At 52.9% G+C, this 20,686-nt stretch overlaps 1 protein-coding gene across 3 annotated transcripts in view; it reads right to left on the minus strand.

The window, feature by feature from the left end:
- The window catches only part of AGRN (agrin), a 124,549-nt gene extending 104,409 nt beyond the window's left edge, over nt 1–20,140 (minus strand). For all 3 annotated transcript variants that reach the window (XM_074924756.1, XM_074924754.1, XM_074924753.1), the window contains exons 1-2: nt 19,668–20,140; nt 11,914–12,175 (exon numbers count right to left, since the gene is read on the minus strand). In XM_074924756.1, coding sequence (XP_074780857.1) covers nt 11,914–12,175; nt 19,668–19,889 — 484 coding nt within the window. In that variant the 5' untranslated portion in view covers nt 19,890–20,140. The remainder of the gene's footprint in view (nt 1–11,913; nt 12,176–19,667) is intronic.
- Nucleotides 20,141–20,686: the final 546 nt, after the last annotated feature.

Here is a 20,686-nt window from a genome sequence, read left to right on the forward strand (position 1 = left end):
ACCTCAATAAAACCCCCACCGAAAACACTGAAGAGGCTCCCAGTTCTATAAAAGATGACAGCGAAGGAGCTGTTCCCTCTGGGAGGGCACAGAGGGGAGAGCAGACTCCCCAGATGCTTGCCCTGGTCCGTAGCCAGCCTGCAGCATCCCGTTATCAGTTTCAAACAGAGCCATCCAGGAGTTACAGGATGAGTCCCAAATTCAAAGCAAGGACCTTTCGGGTCTGCTGCATAATGCCAGGCGCTGGGATCTCCCCAGAAGTTGCGTTTTAACATCTAAAAATCTGTGTATGCCCACAACAGCCACCATGAGAAAGAAGGCTGCAGGAGCAGGGACCCAGCGAGGAGAGGATCAGCAGGATGAGACCACCCGACCCACACCAGGGAAGGCTGGCACCCCTGCCTGCACCCCTGGGCGGTCACAGTGCCACCAGTGCTACTGGGCCATCGTCCCAGCACGACTGGGAACGCCCTGCTCCCCACGCCAGCCCTTTCCTGAGGGCAGGCTGCTCCTCCCACACCTCGCTCCCCAGATCCCGCTTCTCCTGCCAGCCTACCTGGCTGAACTATGCCTGGAATGCCGCCCCTGGCCGCCCGCCCGGCCGCTCGCTGCCCGTTAACGCAAGAGCCGATTAAGGTTTATCGGCAGAAAGGTGCAAGACGAAGAGGGTGGTACTGCCAGCAAGCAGCACCCAGCAAGCAGCACCCAGCCAAGCACCTCTCTCCCACGGGCTGGCTGCTGGGAAAGGATGGGGAAATGGCCTCCAAGACAGGGAAACCCTAGGAAAGGGTTCAAACCATCCCTGCCCACCACCTACCTCCGCTCTCGGGGTGCGAGATACGTCTCACACAGGCACTTTGCTCCCTCCCCAGAGGTTTCTCGCTCAGCCCCCACTGGTACCCACGGGAAGCGTTGCCCAAGGGATGCGCCAGAGCCAAGCCCCCAACACACATTCCAACCTCTTCTTCACTCCTTTCTTCCCAAGCTCAGATGATTTTTGCCTTCCACAGAAACCAGGAATCTCACCACATCAGCAGGGAGCGCAGAGCTGGGAGCACACCTCGCAGCTCCAGCTGGCCGGTTCCGTTGGCAGCGCCCACGCCATGGCTGCCCGCTGCCTCCCAGGCCGCGCAAGTCGGGAAAGGTTGTTTGGGGCTGTCCTGAGGTGGGAAGCCAGGATCCACCTCGCCTTATGCAGTCAGAGGATACACTCAGATCACTTTTACACCCTCACCACCACTTCTTTGAGGCTAATGCTTCATTTGTAACGCAGTTATTCCTTGATTTTACAGAACTACTTGAAGGCCCGAACTGACCCAAGGCCCCAGAGCATTGGTTTTTTTTCCCAGAAACAGAGCAAGATATGATGCTTCTTGGCCAAGGAGAACAGCTTCAGAGCCAAGACAATCACAATTTGGCAGATGAATTGGAGCTGGCAAGTGATGTATTGGTTGATTTTTATGCCCTCCCCCCCCACCTCTCCACCCTCCAGTGACTTCTCTTCTGCAGGTTGGGGGTTTAGAAGTACTGCAAGTGCTGGAAAGCCACAACTTACTCAACCCTTTGGTTACCAGAGCTGAGCACCTGGCAGATTCTGTTGTGGTAGGAGTTAACACGCACTCAGTCAGCCTAAAGGCTTTGGCTACAATCCTCCATCTGCAACAAACACTGCCACAGCACAAGAGGCTGGGAAGAAGTTTAAAGACTAGTTTTCAGAACACGAACTTAGCTTCAGGAGGGGGCTTTAGGTCAACACCACACAGCACACACACACAACAGTGGCAACTGGTCACAAATAAACTCAGAGCATCCCTCCTGGCCTGTGGGTTCTGTAGCACGAGCCGTCCTTCCAGTCTGCAGCTGTATTTCAGAGGAATGGATAAATGGCATTGGTGGCATTTATGCTAGAAGGAAGACAGGAATTAGCTTTAGCCATATTCTCCTTAGCTAAAGAGCTGAATAAGTCCAATTTCAATGCCTCTTCTCTTACTCCTGCAGACCAGCAGGGATGCTAGGATTTTAGACAGGCAAAGAACAAGCCAAGGTATGATAAAAGGCCAAGGCAGAGCATCTCAGCACCATGCACGTGTGATCAGCTGCACTCCCTGTTGCTGCAGATGGAGTCTGGAACACACTGATAAAAGTCTTGTGGGCAGCCTGGAAGGCCAAAGGAAAACCCAGCAGGAGGAAACTCAAAGCACAGGGACGCTGCATCCAGGGTAGTGCTGCAACAGGGCGAGTCCCAGGGAATCTACAGACAGCATGAGAGAATCCACAGAGCCTCCGGGCTATGGCAGTGAGGTCCTGAGCAGCCCCTCATGGGGCATCTCCCCCATCACCAGCTCTCCTCCCATTTTAGGTGCCAACAGCCTGTCTACCTATCTATCCATAAAGCTCTGGTATCCTGTGTCAAGTGTCTGCCCCATCCATCCACAGCCAAGATGCACGTTAATCCTGGTTATCCTGAGCTTTTCCCTTCTACTGCTGGCAGCCGTGAGCAGCCCACCCAGTTGAGACTCCCATTCCTTGCTTGGTCACTGGTTTTGCTCTGCAAACTGGGACTGTATTGCTGCCTGCTTACCATACCTGTCTCAGCCTGCAGAAATGCAGACAGCACCTAGGGGAGTTAAGCAGCTTGTTAACATAGGCAAATTGCTTTGAAGTCTTTAAAGGAAAGATAACTGCTTCACACTGTTCTCCAACAAATTCTGAGGCTCCATGCTTCCCTCTCTCCCCGGGAGGTGCAGTTTGGATGAGAGCAGTTCCAACCCAAAGCGCTCCTGCGTGTCTGAGAGTTGTGAGCTGGTCTCCATGCGGGTCTGGCCCTGCTCACCCAAAACACAGAACTGAGGACTACATACCCAAAGAGAGGCAATGCACTTAGAAGTGCAGAGATCAGCAAAGCGCTCCCTCGGCCTTTTTGTTCCCCTTGTTTTAATTGAGTATCACCCACAAATCAAAGATGCTGAGGCACAGCCAAGTCCTCCAGTTCACTTAAGCTAATTAGCATCCCTGCAAGACAGAGAGAGCACAGTGGTCTAATATTAGACAGAAGATGCACTTTCAGCCCATCAAGATGACACAACATCCTTTGGGAGCATGCGGTGCTCTTCCAACATCCACTGCTATGCAGGGGAAAAAAAAAAAAATAGGTAGAAAGAGGCAGTCGGTCATGGATGATGTTAAGGTTTGTCTCCTGCATCTGGAGAGGGGTAGCGGGGCCACTTTAGCTTGATCTTCTCCTAAAAAGCCAGCCCAGGATGAGATAATGGAATAAGCAAGCTTACAGAGCAAGGCTACAAGCAAAGCCCAGCTGTGGAAGAGCATCTCCGGTCTATAAAGAGTGAGTAGGAGTGCCAGTCCTCTTTCAGGGCAGAAATCCACTAAATCCAAGCAACAACTAAACCCACATGGCCTCAGCTTAAGGAGAGTAACTAGGCAGTGGTTTTTCTAAGAATGGCACACGCAGACTCCCCTCTGCAGCTCACCAGGCAAACACCAGCCACGGCTCCTACTCCACCAGCTGCTCAGAGACAGAGGTAACAGGCATCGTTACAGCAGTTTGTGCCGTAAAAGACGTTACCAACAAGGTGCTGCATCATCCAGGAGACCTCTGCTGCCTGGCACCACACCTCTGGGATGGGACAAAGGAGCTGTGTGTTAGCGTGAGGAACGCAAACAGGCAGGACATTTATTGACCAGAGAAAGTGGGTTTCAGGTGAGGCTGGAATATGGATCTAAAGAGGCAAGAGGAAATAAAAGGGCTGGGATCTGGGCAAGGCACAAGAGCTCACACAGAGGTATCGGCCAGCTCAAGGCCTCAGCTGCAATGGTGATGGAGGTCATCCATACAAACAACAAGAGAAAGTAGGCGAGACGCTGGGCGGGAGAGCACAAGCTTAGGAAGACCAGCAATTCACAGGGGCTTAAGGCAGGACTGGGACAGAGCCCAGCCTGCGCCGCACACCCGGCCACGCTGCTCAGCTTGCTGCGGTTTAGCACGGAGATTAACAGAGACTGACGTGGCTGCTGGACACAGGAAGAGCCAGGGCAGTAAAAATTAGTAGCAAATAAGGAAAAAAAAAAATGGTTTGAAACCTCACACATTCTTATTCACTTTGTAGTCTGTGCTGCAGCCAGACCAAAATTAACCAAATTGGGTATGAATTATTGAAAGCACTAGAGTCCCATTTCCTTTGCTAATCAAAGAAAATGATTCTAGGGAGCTGAAAACGCAGGAAGAGAAGCAGTTTTTCAAGGAAAAAAAAAAAAAGGCACTGCCAGAATGGCTTTGTAAGGAGGGAGCAGCTTGCAGAGCACCATTCACCTCCAACCCAAAGCCTACCTGGGAAAGGAGGTTATCCATCATGTCCTGGGGCACGGGGCCACCCTCCTGTCCCTACCCCAGCCACACAGCACATCAGAGAGCTCTCCTGCTCCTGGAAGTCATCCCAAAGGAATGCAGAATCTTTACAAAGCGTTTAATAAGATAAACAGGACAGAAGTCCCACTCCTGGGTAAGGATTAGCACAGCGCAAGCCCGGGCGGGTGCCGGCAGTTCCCACAGGCGCCTGGCAGCTCTGACAGGCAGAGCCCCGCGGGGCTCACGGGCAAAGGCTGGCCTGGCCAGCGCTGCCCATCGCCCTGGACAGCCTGAAGGCTGGGGCAGGTCAGCTCTATCCTCCCAGACAGCAGAAGCCAGCTCCCGGACTTTGTATGGAAACCAGAGGAGTACTGAGCCATCTCCCTTCTGCTGGGACAGCTTCTGCAGATACCCAGGCTGAGCCGTGTGCCCACACACCCCAACTCTCAGAGCTGAGACAAGCATCAAGCCCTGGGTGTGCCAAAGGGAGAGCTCTGCCCCCCTCGAGTAGCAGGAGCCGGCAATTTGCAGCAGAGAGAGAGAATTGAGTTCTGCCCCTGCCAGAGAGGCAGAGCCACTCAGTCCCTTAGGTGGCTGCAAATTGGTTACCGCATTAAAACAACCTGAATTCATCCATGTGACTGTCTGGCTGCATTCTCCAAGCAGCCACACCTGTACATTTAATTTACACTTCCAGCATATACAGGGTGACAGGGCTGACTGCTCTCTCCCATGTTTGATGCTGTGCAAAGAGATACCGAGCAGACAGTGAAACAAGTGACAGGGAAGGTTTGGACAGAAGCAGCTATAGCATGGCAACACCTTTTGTTCAAGGTACAGATTTGTGGCCTGGTGACTCTGTGACCAAAACCAGCCCATGTGTAAAGGCTCACACAGCACAGGCTGTCTGCAAAGCCTGGCCCCACAGCCTGCAGCATCAGCAGGATGGGCCCAGGTATAGGACTGGTTCCTAAAGTCTCGTCCAGCTGGAAGAGGGAAGGAGGGAGGGACACAGCTCCCCATTTTACATGGTGGCTGCAGGATGGGGGCAGAGGGTGTCAGGGAGAGGTAACAGAAAAGCTGCACCCGAGTCCTGCCTTGCAACAGGTTATCAAGAAGCCCAAGAACAGTTCTGCAAAGCCAGAGGATATGAAGAGGATGAAGGAGATGCCAGAGTCCCAGTTTAGGAGATGCTCAGAGGGAGAGATTCGGAGCCAGCCTTGTCAACAGGAACACTGATGCCTGCCAGTAGGAAGTGTCACTCCACTGGCACCCACTCCCCGCAGCCACAGCAGAGCGGGCACCCTCTCAGCAGGATTTCCTCTCCTGCTCGCAGCACCACCACCAAAGGCTTCACGTGCCCATGGAGGAGCTCCCTGCAGCAATCCCCCTGCCTGGGAGCACTGCAACACAGCTCTTGCCCCGGCCCCTGAGCAAGGCTGATGCTGTGCAAGCATCCTGCAGCGGGAAGCACCGAAAGGATGCTGCAGGGACCGAGAGCGGGACACAGAAATGTTTCACACCGCTCCCCTATGGGAACTCACAATACTTTTCCCACTTCCATGTCCCTTCCCTTCTCTTCCACCCCACATCTGTCCAAAAAGGTTGAAACAGGGAGAATGATGCTTCCCTGTGCATTCCCACCAGCCAGGAGGTGATGTACCAGGCTGAATCAGCACCCAGCAGTTCTGCTGGGGAACACGGCAGAAGGAGGCACTGAGCCTGCCAGAGCCCACAGCAGCAGCTCCCCTCTGCCACAGTCCCCCTCTAACTTATTAGCTGAGCAAACAAAGGAAAAGCATAACCCAAAGCACATGGCCAGGGCCCAGCACTTGTCATAACTGCTGCTGACCAAAAAGCCCCAGCGGATCCCGCAGAGAAATGCAGCAGGATGTGCCAGAGTGGGAAGTGGGGCCAAAGGAGCCTTCCCAGACCAGTAGCCTCCCACACCAGATTAAAATTCCATAGGAATTTGCTAAACAAATCGACTCTCTTAGCTACTGCTATAAACCCATGGGATGTTTTGCATCGCTACCACGCAAGGGAAGGAGGAAACGGACCCTTAGGCTTGGCCCAAACACAGGGCTCCCCACACTAGTGGCAAGAGCACCTCCTGTAAACGCTGGCCCAGCCAGCACGGCAGGGCCAGGGCAGCTTCTGCAGCATCAGCCACAGTACCTGGCTCCATCCGTCCCCAAAGCACCAGCACCTCGCCCACAGGTCAGCCCCTGCTCTCCCCAGGGCCAGTCGCTGACACGCTGCCCCAGCCCGCAGATGGGGAGGCAGGAAGGGCCCCCCCCCCCAAGTGTTCAGTGCTGGATTCTCTCCTCTCAGTTTACTACATTTTACAGCTGCTGGCTAACTCTCTCACCCTCTCGAGACGGAGGTGTTGATGCTGTTCTTATTATCTTCAATTCAAAACAGAGCCATGAAGAGGAGGAAAGGAAAGAAAAACCTTCTTTAAGAAAAAACCCACACACTAACCCTCTTCCAGCCCCCTCCCTCGCCTGTTCTGAAGCACAATGAAATGCCAGGGATGGATTAAAAAGAAATAGTTGCAGGGGTGGAGAAGGGCTGCAGAGAGACCAGAGCCTGGGAAGTGACCACAGCCCAAATCACCTAACACAAACCCATGCCAGCAATTTCCTTGCTGAGAGGAGCCTACTGTGCATGCCTTACAGTCTCTGTAAGGAGCCTGAAAAGAAAATTTTGCATGGGCTGGTTTACAAGAACAAAACGTCTCAGTTCTATGGAGGCAGAGACCTAAAAAGAAAGAGAGGACAGAATAAAAGTGAACAGGCAGAAGACAAAACAGAATGGACATTATAACTTAAAGGGAGATACTTTCAAAGCAGTCCTGCTCCCAAGTAGACATGGGAGAAAACAGGGGAGAACTGAAGCTGCAGGACTGGATGCAATTCTTCCACAGGAGTAATTAATAGGGTTGCCACAGAGATGAAAAGTCAGAGGAGAGCTCTGGACTGGCTAGAATCAGAATTTCAATAGGAGCTAAGTGACATTTTTAAACATATGGAGCATCTGCAGCACACTGAGTGTTGAACACAAGCCAGAGCAGCTAGAGCTTTACTATGGGCATCTACCAGGAAAAAAAAAAAAAGAGTTTCAAAAGCCTGCTCGGTGTCCTCACAGCAGCACCCCGAGACACCACACTGGCTCCCTCCAGTTCCCAGGCTGGGTAAGGTAGAGCACCCAAAGGGAAGCATCCCAGCACAGCCCACACCCTCCTGGCTGCCCACCCCCAGGGAGCGGGCCCACACAGAGGGCCAGTCCTCAGCCTGGCTCTCACTGCTGGAATAATTCCCATGAGGAAGGCAGAGCACCCCCAGCACTGCCCCTAGGCCAGGCAGATCCATCCTTACCAAAAGGCTTAACAACCCCATGGGCCCTATTTTCCATGTCACTTGAGGTGACACCACCCTGGTTAAAGCACAGAGCAAGAGTTTCTTGAAGGTGTGTTGGACACGCTGCTCTGGGACGAGGGTCTCAAGCCACCAGCGGGACCTTCTGCTACAACAGCCTGTGCTGACTGTACCCAACCCTACCAGGTTTCACTAGGCGCTGTACTTGTAAAGCCAACGTACGTGGCTTTTCCCAGGAGGTTCAAAGTCCACACACATCTCCAAAGCCGGCAAAACAGTTTGGGGCAATTGCAGTGGCGTTAATGCAAATCATGCCACAAGCAAGGCACTATTTAAGAGAAGCTCTGGGCTTTCATTAACCAAGGCCCTAACAAAGGTTTAATCTGAACTTCCTTCCACCCAGACAGCTCAGTATGGAGTCACACAGCCCCTCCCACACCATACACAAAAAAAAAAAAATCTTGATTTTCTTCAAGTGCAGTTGTGATCAAAGTGAAATATGAGACACACACACACACACACACACACAGGGGAAAGATCTCGCAGGGATTAGTCAGCTGTTGAACTCCAGAGAGCGTGCTTGATGGTGTTGTCAGGGGCGAGCCAGGAGAGGAAAGCACTGCACCTAGCACAGAGCCCTGGGAGGCTCCAACACCTGCACAGTGACTCCAGCCCTCCTCATGCACTACCAGCCTTCACAGCACAAACAGCCAGGCTGGGGCTTATCAGGCTAATTCTTTCCCAGAGAAACCTCGTCCAGATGTCGTGAAGAACAAGAGGGAATCTACTCCCAGTGCTACCCAGGGCCAGCTCCCTTTCCATGCATTCCCCTCCAGAGCAAACATCCTCCTTCACCCAGGGACCCAGTCCAAGCCCGTGTCCCAGCCTCCTGCACAAGCCCCTGAGCTGCTCCTCTGCCATTCAGCACCAAAAAACTTCCCTCCAGGCACCCTCAGTGCTGAGCCAGTTTGCAGAGAGCTTAGCTGAAGTGTTGTATTTTGACTACAGCTGGTCAAAGCATTTCTACTCCAATTAAGTATAATCAAAACCCACCGGTTTTACTCTAACCTGAACTGTTTCACAGAGATGCCCTGGTTTGAACTCCCCTCTTAGACAGGAAAGATTTTTGATGTCTAGGATTTTTCCAAGCTGGAATGACAGGAGATGAAGATACTCAAAACATTCGTGTTTTTCTACTCAGCTGCCACCATTCTTCCAATTCTTTCTGCAAAAGCACTCAAAAGTTTGTTTTTAAACTCAAAGTGCAGCAAAGAGCAGTGTTCTGGGCAGCTTTGCTTTGAACCCTTCTGTGGGGAGCTGATGGGAAGGAAACAAGTCCTGGAGCTAAATTCTCAGACTCGGAGCTCAGAAATGGTTCCCAGGGTGGCAGGAGCAGGTTCTCATGGCTGGTTTTGCACGGCCTCCCAGAAGCCACCAAGGCAGCCGCATCGGGCAAGCCAAAAGGGACTTTCACAGGCCTTAGGAGATGCCTGAGCTTTGGGTAAGGCTCGAGTATACCAGAGTTTTGGGGGTCAGTTTGTTCCAATGCTCTCTCCAGCAAACCTGCTAGCACTCAGCATATAGGATACTCACACAACAACCAGGCTTCCAAGATGTGGGAAGAAAAGGAAGTTCACTGGATATGGAAAAAAAAAGGGGATTTATCAAGGCAAGTGAAAGAGCTGTTCAGTCAGCCAGATGCCAAAATAAGAATCACTGCATCTCCCTCAAGCAACACTTTTCAACCTACCTGAGATATAACTCAAGGTTGCCTTGTTTTGGTCATTTCTCAGCAACACAGTCTGGACAGGTCTCCAGTTTGGAGAAATTGGGTCCACAACAAGTGGTAAGGTGTACTCAGGCTGTTTTCCAGCTCTCCCCAGTCCCCACTCTCCCCACACCAGCCTGCTGTCCCTGAGCCACCAGTCAGGCAGGCTGAGCCTATCTCTGCATGCCAACAGCATCCTGGAGAGGGACCCAATTAATTAAAGGAAGCAAGCTACGCAGCAAGTATCTTCAGAGAGAGGAGTCCCAGAAAGAATCATCTTCTCCCTGGCATCAGGAAAGGTTAATATAGCAGTGAGGAAAGATAAACCCACCTATAACTCCATAGACCTGAAACTTAAGCACACAGGATGGGGAGAGAGAGTTTAGACATGCCCAGCTTTGGCACCTTCAACTCCCTTGCACAACAGCAACACCAAGCAAATCTTTCCTATGGCACCGCAGAGGGCACGCTTACAGCTACATCCACCTACAGACACCTCACACCTCTGCCCTCCTGGGAGCAGGACGCCGGTACAGCACACTGGGAGTGACAGTCCCATCGCCACCTCTGCAAAAAAAGCTGTCCATGGCTAGGACATGTCCCCAGCTGCAGCAGGTCCCAGCCCAGCTCACCAAACACAGCCAGCCCCGACACACCAGCAGCTGGAACAAGCACTATGTCAACGCAACACAAGTTTGAGTCTTCCCCCAACTCAAGACAAAAGCAGGAACAGGTCCCAATTCTACACTGAATCTATAGTATTAGGAGGAAAAGGAGATCTCTCATCATCTCGCAGTGCCCCCGGGGCCTTAGGGGACAACATCCTTCACCACAAATGGGAACCATCTAGCTCATCCAGCCCTGCTCACACCCAGTGTGTGCAAAATGAGCATGCCAAAGAACACAGCAGGCTAGTGAAGAGGGAATTCTTCCAAATGTTTGCTCAGGTTTAACAAAAACCACCACACATACGCTCTTTTTTTTTTCCCCTCCTCCCTCCCTCTCCACTAGGTGCAAGGAAGGAGCAGGATCGATACCTTTCAAGTGCAATATGGAATACACACACTCACATATAGATATATATATATAGATATATATATATATGTGGAAAACCTCCAGTGTCCCTCCCACTTACAAACACCACTCGAGACGGGGGCCTCCTGCGAGCCACTTTGTTAAACTAGCTCTCTCCCAGCCTCCCAGACCATGAGTTCGGCCATTTACTTCTGTCAGCATTCACAGCTGGAAAAAGGGGTTATGGCCTCTCCTCTGCACATCCAAGGGGAGGAGGGAGCCAATCTGCATGTTTATTTGTTGTCTGTGCAGAATTCCTGCATTCCTTCCCTTGTTTACTCATCTGCTTTCAGGACATACTCAGACCCCAGCAAAGGGCTTTTGGGGCACTGCTTTCCCCCCATGAGCTCGGAGCTCTTGCTGGAACACAGGACAAGCATAAAGGGGGAAGAGAGAAGTCAGAAAATGGGTTATTACAGAATTATGTTTTCAAGGTAGTTGGGCAACAAGCAGAAGAAAAATCAATTTTCTCCAGGTCTGCTCGCCACAGAGGCACATCTCCACACGTGGAGGTCTAAGACCCCACTGAAGAGCACATACGGGCTCTTGACCCTGCAGGTCTTCCTAACAGCAATATTCTTACACCCACGGCAGCACCAGTAACTCAGCACAGCATTACAACCTTCCTCACCCAAGCTCTTTAGGGAACAGGCACGAATGCTTCAGACATTAACATGCAAGCGATACAGGGCTTCACCATGACAATACAGAAGCACACCTCATATCCCCCCAAAAACTGCTTAGCTGCTTGGCTTGGTTTTGACTTAGCTATACCTTGGGGAAGCAAGCTTTACCTCCTAGCAGAACTAAGCTGGCTCTTCAGATTCCTGCAGGAACCCATGAGGCTGACTTAGCAAGCAAGGAAGCTCCAAGTGACTACCATGAAGGACAGGCCTTCACCACAGGCTTAACCCATTAATTTATTAGCTCTAAACCTACAGGTAAATCTAACTCATGTGTGAGGAGTCTAAATTCCCTGGTCAGTGCCCACCACACACTTGTGTTAGGACAGGACTTGCAGTGGGGATGCTCCCAACTACATTGGGCTCATTGAGGAGGGGACTGAGAACCTGCATCAGGTCTGGAGCAAAAATAAAAGAACTTTTTTTAGCTGTATCTTGGTTGCCTTTGACAACAAGGTCAATGCCAGGCACTGTCCCCACAACAAGTGAGTCCACAGAGCAGTATGACCACCCCTGACACACCTGCAGAACAGCAGGATTGATCGGCCTCATCACCACCGAGATCATTTACAAGCTAAGAGCACAGCGGTGTCTGCAGGCTGCGGGCACCCCAGGGAAAGGCAGGCACCCACGCTCCAGCCTCACCTTCCACACAGTGCTCCACCTCCTCCAAGTTGCGCAGCGTTATCCGCATGAGGCTGGAGTTCAGCATCAGCTCATTGCGGTGTGCAGGCCACATGTACTGCGGGGCGGGGTTGACGAAGAAAATCCGCGTGTCTCCAGTCGAGACTTGGTTGTCGCAGATTAACGGGTCCCCGAAGCCACCGATAACCACTTTGTTCCCACCATCCAAGAGGATCTCGTGAGTGACGATGTCTTTGCCTTTCAGATAACGCCAGACTCTCACCTTGAACAAGAGGGAGAAAGAGCACGTGAGACCATTTCACAGCCACAGACAATTGGCACTTTCTGGCCTGGTTAATTTTTATCATGTTGTCACAAGATGCACAGGAGTGGTTCAGGCTGGCAAAGGCTTCCAGCAGAGCTAATTTCATTAGCCATCCCTCTAAAAGTACAAAATGCGTGGGCAACAAAGACTAAAGCACATTCTACTCTTGCTGCCAAAGCTGCACCCAACTCTCCAGGCCAGGAACATGGCACTCCTGGCCCCTTCCCACACAGCCTCGTGGGGAGCGAAGGGGACAGGCCTCATGTCACGATGGGCCTCTCAGCCAGGCCAGCTCTCCAGCAAGGGACAGAAATCCCCATGCCCCATCCCTCCCCTCCATGCTAGGACGCTGCCTTTGGTGCTGAGCGCAGGATTTGCCTTCCCTCCCCACCTCTCCTCCCTCGGCTTTGGCTGGGCCCAGAGCTGGCTACCAAGTGTGCCACCAGCCCAGTCACTGCTGTCGGAGGCTCGAAACGGCCTGATGAAGAGCTGCCCTACACCAAACCCTACCACGAGCCGCCTTGACTCACCTCCCCAGAGACCCACAAAACCAAAACAACCCTCTCCCTCTCACCACCAACCCCGGGGAGGACTCATCTTCCCCACCCCAAGTGCAAACACCCAGCAAGCCCCTGGCACAAAGAGGGCTGGTGGAGGGTAGCAATGCCTCTTTCCTTCTGCCCCATCATCTGCAGACACAGGCCACAGGGTCAGGGACATGATCCAAGCCCTATCAGGGGCAGCACTCAAGTCTCAGCCTTGCCAGAGGAATTCCCCTTCTGCTCCCAGGCAGCATCATTGGAGGTGACAGACTCCAGCTGGTACAAGTTGTCCCAGAGATACTCTGACTTGCAACAAAATCTCAGCAGTGAAATGTATCAAAGGAGAAGAAAACACTTCTGAATAATAAAAAAAAAGCTTTGAAGGGAACATTAAATGGCTAGAAGTCCCCAATGGGGGAAGGCTGCACAGCTAAAGGGAGCACTGTCCATCCACAGAGGAGGCTCTAACAGTGGCACAGGAGCCCCAAAACAGGGGCAGGAGATGGCAGGTGGGTTGGGTAAATGAGAGGGGAGCCTTCTGACAAGGCACTGGTACCTCGAGAAGACAAAAGGCAGAGCAGATAACATTCCATGTAGAAATGTCAAAGGCTACTTATGTTCCCATAAATGACTAAAGAAAGTGTTTGCATTAACAGACTGGATTTGCTAAAAGACATGGAGGATTTGGCAGCAGAAGCCCATTTCCCCTTTACTCATCCAAACTTCAGGAAGGAAAACAAGTCCTGGCCACAAGAGTTAGTCCCTCTCTCCCCGCTTCCACTGCCAGCAGCTCTAGAGGACGCTCCCTGGACCTCACTGCTGGCTCATCCCCCTGCCCAAAAAAGGTGAAAAAACTGCAAGCCAACCTCTCTGCAGTGCCACGCTCTCCACAGCAAACCACCCAAAAGAAACAGGAGGGAAGAAGCAGCCCTAAAATTAATCTTTAGTGGACACGGGACACCAGATCAAGGAGCAAGGACGGCTGCTGTAGTGCATGGGTATTTCTGTGAGCACAGGCACCCCCGGCCTGGGATGCTCCGTGTGCTTTATCACACTCCCTGCCAGCATCTCCCCTCCTTCTGCAGCCCGAGCACCCCGTCACCTGCATTCCCCAGCCGTCCTCACCACCCAAAGAGCACTTCAGCACACCGGGCCAGGCACCAAAGCAGGGAGGTGGAGGCTCAGAGATAAGGAGGCTCTTGATCCCGTCTCTGAAACAGGCACGAACATACTTCAAGAGTGTAATTCCCTACTTTAAGAGTGTCATTCCGAAGGGAACTCGAGGGGCAGAGAAAGGATGCTCACAGGCAGACAGGTCTCTCCCAGCCTGGCAGGGAGGCAGATAGTTGTTCACACAACGGCTTCTGTGCTTGACACAGGGGTCATGGTGGGGGGCACTTGTTACAGTTGAGGAGGAAAGCACAGAGCAGACATTATCCTGCTCGAGAATGAACCATTTCTGTAGTTATCTGCAACTGCAGCTCACTGGCCTCTGCCCTGCACGGCCCTCCAAGTGCATTGTGTTCCCCTATGGGCTTTGAAACCATCCAGAGACTCTTACTCTTTGTCAAACACCTCCGTCCCATTACTCAGTGACTACAGAAGACACACACAAAGATCTGACACTGCAAAGTTCAAAGAAGAGGGTAAAAACATGTTGGGGGCTAGGAGGAATGCAAGTGTCATGACCATTAATCAATCTTGTAATTTTTTGAGGCCCTAACTCCAATAATTCAAGGGTGTGAGCTCAGCACTAACTCAGTCCAGATCAAGAGGCCTCAAGATCCACAATGATCGTGAGCTGAACTCCCACACTGTCCCTGCTACAACTAAGAGTGGGCAGCTACAGGTGTTGGGGCAAGGGAGCGGGGCCATTCCCTCTGCCACAGGAGCAAGCAGGCAGGGGCAAGACCCTCCTGTTCAGCACAAAATTCCCCCGCCAAGCAGAAAAAAAGGAATGAAATCAGCATTGCTGTACTCAACAGGTGCAACTGACGGTTAAGAACAGATTTTAGGAGTGTATTTTATTCTCAGATCCTCCTACTTCGCACACCTTCGACTGAAGGTGTTCTATGTGCCTGCCTTGGAGAAGGACTTGATGGGTCTCAGCTCTGACCCAGCCCAGCAGGTCCTGTGTATTACTGAGGTGAGCCCTGTTCTCCTGCATACCTGAGATCAAAAAACCATCCCAGGTATAAACACCACGGTGACAGCTCCTCTTTGGAAGCTGCACATGCCTTAGCTGCTCCCAGACGCGCAGAGGTTAGCTGGAGACGTTGTACCCACACGCTCTCACACTCATTTGTCTTCCAGCGTGAAGGCAGCCAGCTCCCCTTGGGCCAGTGCTAAGCAATGCCACAGCAACCAAAGGACAAGCAATAACTTATAAGCAGGCTACCCTCCCTCTTTGTACAGTCCAAGTCCAAGCCGCTGGGCGTGGGTAAGAAGAGGGACCGAGAAAGCAATCCCTTCAAAGCCATTTGCACAGCCTATTTCTGCCTGGGAAACCTGCTTGAAAAGCTGGCTGCTGGGTTGAACGCAGCCCTGTCAGCGTGAGCTTTTTTTCTGGAGAGAGATGGCAGTCAACCAGCAAACAGAGGGAGCTTCAGATGGCAAGGAAGGGTAGCTGTGACAGGCAGCTTTCCTCCCCTCTGTTCTTACAGGAATCCTGGTACGGACACAGACATCTGCTCCACCACATGCAGCCCCCTTCAAAGAGCCAGTCTGGGGCCACCTGCGAACGTGGCACCTCAGGTGAGCCGAGGAGGCAGGGTGTGAAGGAGCACAGCTTGCACAGCTTCAGCGCAAGCCTCCCGCTTCCCCACCCGGGACCAGCTGTTTCTCCAGCATTTCGCAGCAGCACAACTCCCTGTGGTTGTGCTTCTCCCCACAGTCAAGTTAAGACACCTTCCTCCAGCCCCACCTCCTCTTCCTTCGGCAGCAGCCTGCAGCCCGCAGGGCAGGCTGCTCGCTGCAAGGTGAGGTGCAGGAGCAACCAGGGCAAAAACCCAGGAATGCAAAGGAGACAAAAGGGAAAAAAAAAAAATATATATATATATATATATACACCAGTCAGGCAGAAAGCACAGCCTGGGGCTTGTGCTGAAAGGTTGCAGTCGGGCATTTCCACAGCTAGGTCTAAGGGGGAGGAAAGGCTAAAGCCTACCCCCTCTCCTGAAGCAGATGGTAATTTAATTAGCATGGCTGTTCTAGTTACACACCTCAGAGTCAGGCCACAGCATTCACAAGCAACATCAGAGTCCACCAGCTTTCTCCCCACCCTTATCCTCTATAATGAATGGATGTGGAGGCACCAAAGACCAAGCAATTACCTGTAGGGCATCCCATTCATCATCACACACAATTAAGACTTTGTCACTGGTGACTCACTGGCTACATCTAGGATTGGGGAAGAAGAGGGAGAGCGAGAAAAAACTGGGCTGGAACCTAGTTCCAAGAGGTCCCCTTCCCTATAGCAGACTCATTCACTCTTTTGCCAGCGAGCACATAAAACACTGGATTAAGACTGTTTTACAAGACTCCTGGCTGCTACAGGGAGGCAGAGTCAGAACAGTGAAAACTTTATTTAAGCAGATCCTTGCAAGGGTTTATTTTAAGTGCGGTACAAAACCAGAAAGTAAAAGGATTTTCCAGTATGCCATGGGGGTCCATCCCACTGTAGGGAATGGGACCACCTGTGCAGGCATGTGCAGTGCGAGCGAATTCCTGCCAGGAAGATGCTTCGAGAAATGCCAGCCTTGGTCTTGTAAAGAAAGGTGAGAAGTTGGAGCACAGCCCCCTCAGGAAGAGAGCTGTCACTCTGGACAGAAGGAAAGAGGGTCACCACCAGATTTCAGCAGTTCTCAGAGATGAAGGGTGCTGGTGAGCATCAGCTCTGCTCGCAGCTTCACACACAGCTCTGCCAAACTCTTCCCTCCTGCCCGCACACCGTCCCTCTCCCCCTTTCCCTGGCAGAAGGCAGCTGCCCCTTCCCTAGGAGCGAGCAGAGCACCAAACCCACCTCCCCCAGCAACTTCCACATGCAACCCTGGCTGGAGAACAGCCACCATCATCCCCCCAAAATATGGGCTCTATTGTTCAGAACAGGATCCACATCCTTTTCAACACTTCCTATAGCACATATAGAACCTGTATTTGTCCTATAAATAGGAGCTCCCTTCATAAATACCAGGTCAGCCCAGAACGAGGCACATCAGAGGACTCAAAGGCAGGGAGGGACAATGCCAACACACCGCCTGCGAACGGGATGAGCAGCAGCTTGCGAAGAGGAACAAGCAGAGCACCCTGGTTCCCGTATCAAACCCTTGGTGAAGCCACACATCAGCCACTTTCAACTTTGGGAGTTCTGTCAGGCTGTTTCTCCTTATTATTCATCTCCTCTAGTAGCAAATGAATGGCTGGTAGCTATTTAAGGGTGTTTATCTAACACTAATTTCGCGTTTCTTCTGAGTTGTAATCTGCTTATCTTCATCTATCAAAGGCTTCAGCTGGGAGGGTTTAGAGTTTAACTAGGAAGAACAATACACGAAGGCAGCACTCGCAGATATTCACATGCCTGCTCCCTCGCAGACCACCCAGCACACTCGCTATTTCGGGTGTGGGCTCTAGGGAACTCTTACCACACACTTGGCCCTTGCCTTTCCTCTTCAGATAAAGAAGAACCTGACAGAGATAACTGCGGTATTTGGAGGTAACCCCAGGGCCTAAGGAATGGTTACTGGAGTACGACAGGGAGGAAGTGGACATGAGTTTTCTCACCAGCAAGATCCCTTCTGCACCTTGGCTCGTTCCAGCTCCGCAGGCACCAGGGTCGGTGCGAGGGCAGCAGGAGCCAGCGGTCAGGTTTAATGTCCAAACTGTCCTTTTGGAATCTAGGTGCTTGGTAAAAAAAAAATAAAAATAAAACAAAAAAACCTCTAAACCACAAGTATGTCTAACCCTGCAACCCAGCATCAGCAGAAGCCACAGCGATTTCAGTACTTTGAGACTTCTTGGAGTGAAACAGGCCAACAGCTGCTGCAAAGCTACAGATTTACAAGTCATGAGCCCTACGCCCTGCTAAGTCAAAGTTAGGAGAGATTTATCTGCTTTCAGGTCCTGAAGACACCCCAAGTCCCATTTCAAAGCGCTTTTTTCCCTGCAAACACACAACGAGCATACCATTAAAAATCAGAAGAGACAGATGTGTAGGTAAAGAGACTGAAGAGCCACTGCTCTAAGAAAATTGCTAAATGTCACAGCACGACCCGGAGAGCTGGCAGCACTGCCACAACGAGATGGGCTGGGCACTTCCAGCCAGGGTAGAAGAGGTTTTTCTCCTTTCACTTTCTTTTACAAGACTCCAGGACTGGGGAAAGGTACTTTTGGAGCATGTTCTGGCCTTCAGGTGCTGTTATGACCCTGGTCACCGGCAGAAGCAAAATCCCAGAGTTAGGTCCAGCGTAAGGAGGACAAACCCTCACAGCATCGCCCGGGATGGCGCAGGGAAAGGCGGGTGAAGGCTCTCCTCCCAAGCTGAGCAAGGCAAACTGTGTTTCCAATACAGCCACCACCAACAGACCAGCTTCCTCCCCACACTTTGCTCCCTAGCTGCTCTTACTCGGACTTGATTGCACCCTTGCAAAAGCAGAGCTGCTGAACAAGCAGGTTTACAGGAGCCCAGGCAAAACAATTTTCCTGGCCCCGAGTCTTGCTCTGATGCATCAAGATGAAGCCTGGCTATTACGCCAGCCAGACACCTTGCTGTGTGTCCGCAGAGTGAGGAGACAGACCCGTTTCTTCGATAAGCATTTCTGTCTCATCACTAACCTCCCTGGACCACCTCCTGCCTACTTGCCTGGCAACCCTCGCCCAGCATCAGGTGGCCCACATCCATTCAGCCATATGTGCCCCAAGCTGCCGCAGGACACCGGCTGCTGGCAGCAGCTTATTAATTTTCTCCGTAGCGCCCAGGATGTGCCAGACACTTTGCAAACACACGGTCTGTGCACTAGCCTGGAGGGTCTGTGATCTAATTTACAGGAGCCAGGGTACAGATTGTACCGTGCGGCAGCGCAAGGGGCAGAGCGGTGGGAGCAAGCGTGAAGCAGCGGGCACCAGCTGGACAGACAGAAGCTGTTCAACTACTTTACTGGGTTGAGAGATGCTCCAGAACAGAGGGCGACGCCGTGGAATAAAAGTTAACCTTCTCCCACCAACGCTCTGCTGCGCATCACCCCAGGCCCTGCTTAGCCGTAACCACAGGCAAGAACCGCAGTACTTTGTAAGGATGGGCAGAAAAGGGGCCGGGGAGAGGAGGAAAAAGCAATGGAGCAGCATGTCCTCGCAAGTGAGGTTCCTGCCCCGGGAAGGGTTAAGCCATCCAGCACGTTTTCTGACAAGCGGGAGGATGGTATTTCAGGTTGCTGAGTACTTTACAGTCTCTCGGCTTAGGGGGGAGGAAAAAAAAAAAAAAAAAACAAAAAAAAAACCATAGCCAGAGGCTAGATTCATAGTTAAACAATAGCTTGAGCTAGAGGAACTCAAGATGCTGCTAAAGTAAACGGAGCTACGGGCAGAGCCAGCAAGCGGCTCCGAAGCACCTTCCCCGGCAGCCTAAACTCTGCCAGAGAGAAAGTTGGGAGTCAGGCTCCGCATCCCCGCAAGGAGGGAAATGCCCATAAAAAGCAACCTTGAGAGATTCCCCTCGCCCCAGCTGCAGGAGCTCCAGCGGGGAGAGCCTCCGCAGTCTAAAAATACATAATTACCCACCAAAGCTCCAGCAGCGGCGTACAATAAAAACCACATGCGCCCGCCCGAGCAGGCGCCTGCTGGGGGGCTGAAAGTTTCCCGGGGGGCCACCCTCCGCATCCACACACACACATCCACCCACCCCCCCCAAATTTTACCTTGCAGGAGTAGGTGTGGTGCACGGGGTCCACGTTCATGATCTCCTCCACCGTGCCCGTGAGCACCACGTTGGCCTCCTCCTCCCGCCGCTCCAGCTCCCGCTCGGGGCACGTCGCTGCTGCTCCTCCACCTCCTCCTCCTCCTCCACCTCCTCCTCCCAGCGCCAACCCCAAGCCCAGCAGCGCCAGCAGCACCCGGGCACCCGCCGCTCCCCCCGCCATGGCCCGGCGGCCGCGGCGGCCCGGCCCGGCCCGCTGCCTGCCCCGGGCACCCCGACGGTGCGGGCAGACAAAGCGGCCCCGCTCGCAGGCAGGGCTGGCGGCGGAGAGAAGGGCTACTTTTGTTCGAGGAGGTGAAAAGGAGGAAAGAAAGAAAGAGAGGGAGGGAGGCAGGGAGGGGAGGGGAGAGCAGGGGAGGGGAGAAGGAAGAAAATCCCAAGAGGAGGAGGAGGAGGAGGAGGAGGAGATATCTCTCCCCAGAAGCCGCGGCCGGGGAGAAGCGCTCGGTCCTCTGCCTTGCCCCTGTAAGAAAGCCCGCAGATTTGCATGCAATCTGAATTGCTGATAAGGAAGGGAGCGAGGGTAGGGGAGGGAGGGAGGGAGCGAGCCAGCCCTGCTGCCGGCTCTTATTGCGGAGCTGCCGAGGACGCCACCCCCAGGAAAGGGAGCTCGCATCAGGTTAATGGATAATCAGCGCGCCAACGTGAGGAGACTTTTAAAGGTGTAGGGACCGCTGCCGAGAGGCAGCCGGCTCCACAGCCCGCCCCCCCCTGCGCGGCAGATGATGCTCTACCCGCCTCCCCCCCTCCCCCGGCTCTGCCCCCTGGGTCCCCCACCCTGCGTCCCCCACCCTGGAGCCCGCACCCGCGGGGATGCGCAGGGCTGCGGGGCTCCCCCCGCCTCTACCCCACAGCCCGGGGACCTCGGGGGGCGGCTGGGGGGAGCTCCACTTCTTCGCCTGCCGCCCCCAGCTCGCCCTTGGTATCGGGGAGGGGGAGGACTGCCACCAGGGCTGCTCC

This window comes from Athene noctua, chromosome 22 (genome assembly GCF_965140245.1).
Source record: "Athene noctua chromosome 22, bAthNoc1.hap1.1, whole genome shotgun sequence".
Taxonomy (NCBI): Eukaryota; Metazoa; Chordata; class Aves; order Strigiformes; family Strigidae; genus Athene; species Athene noctua.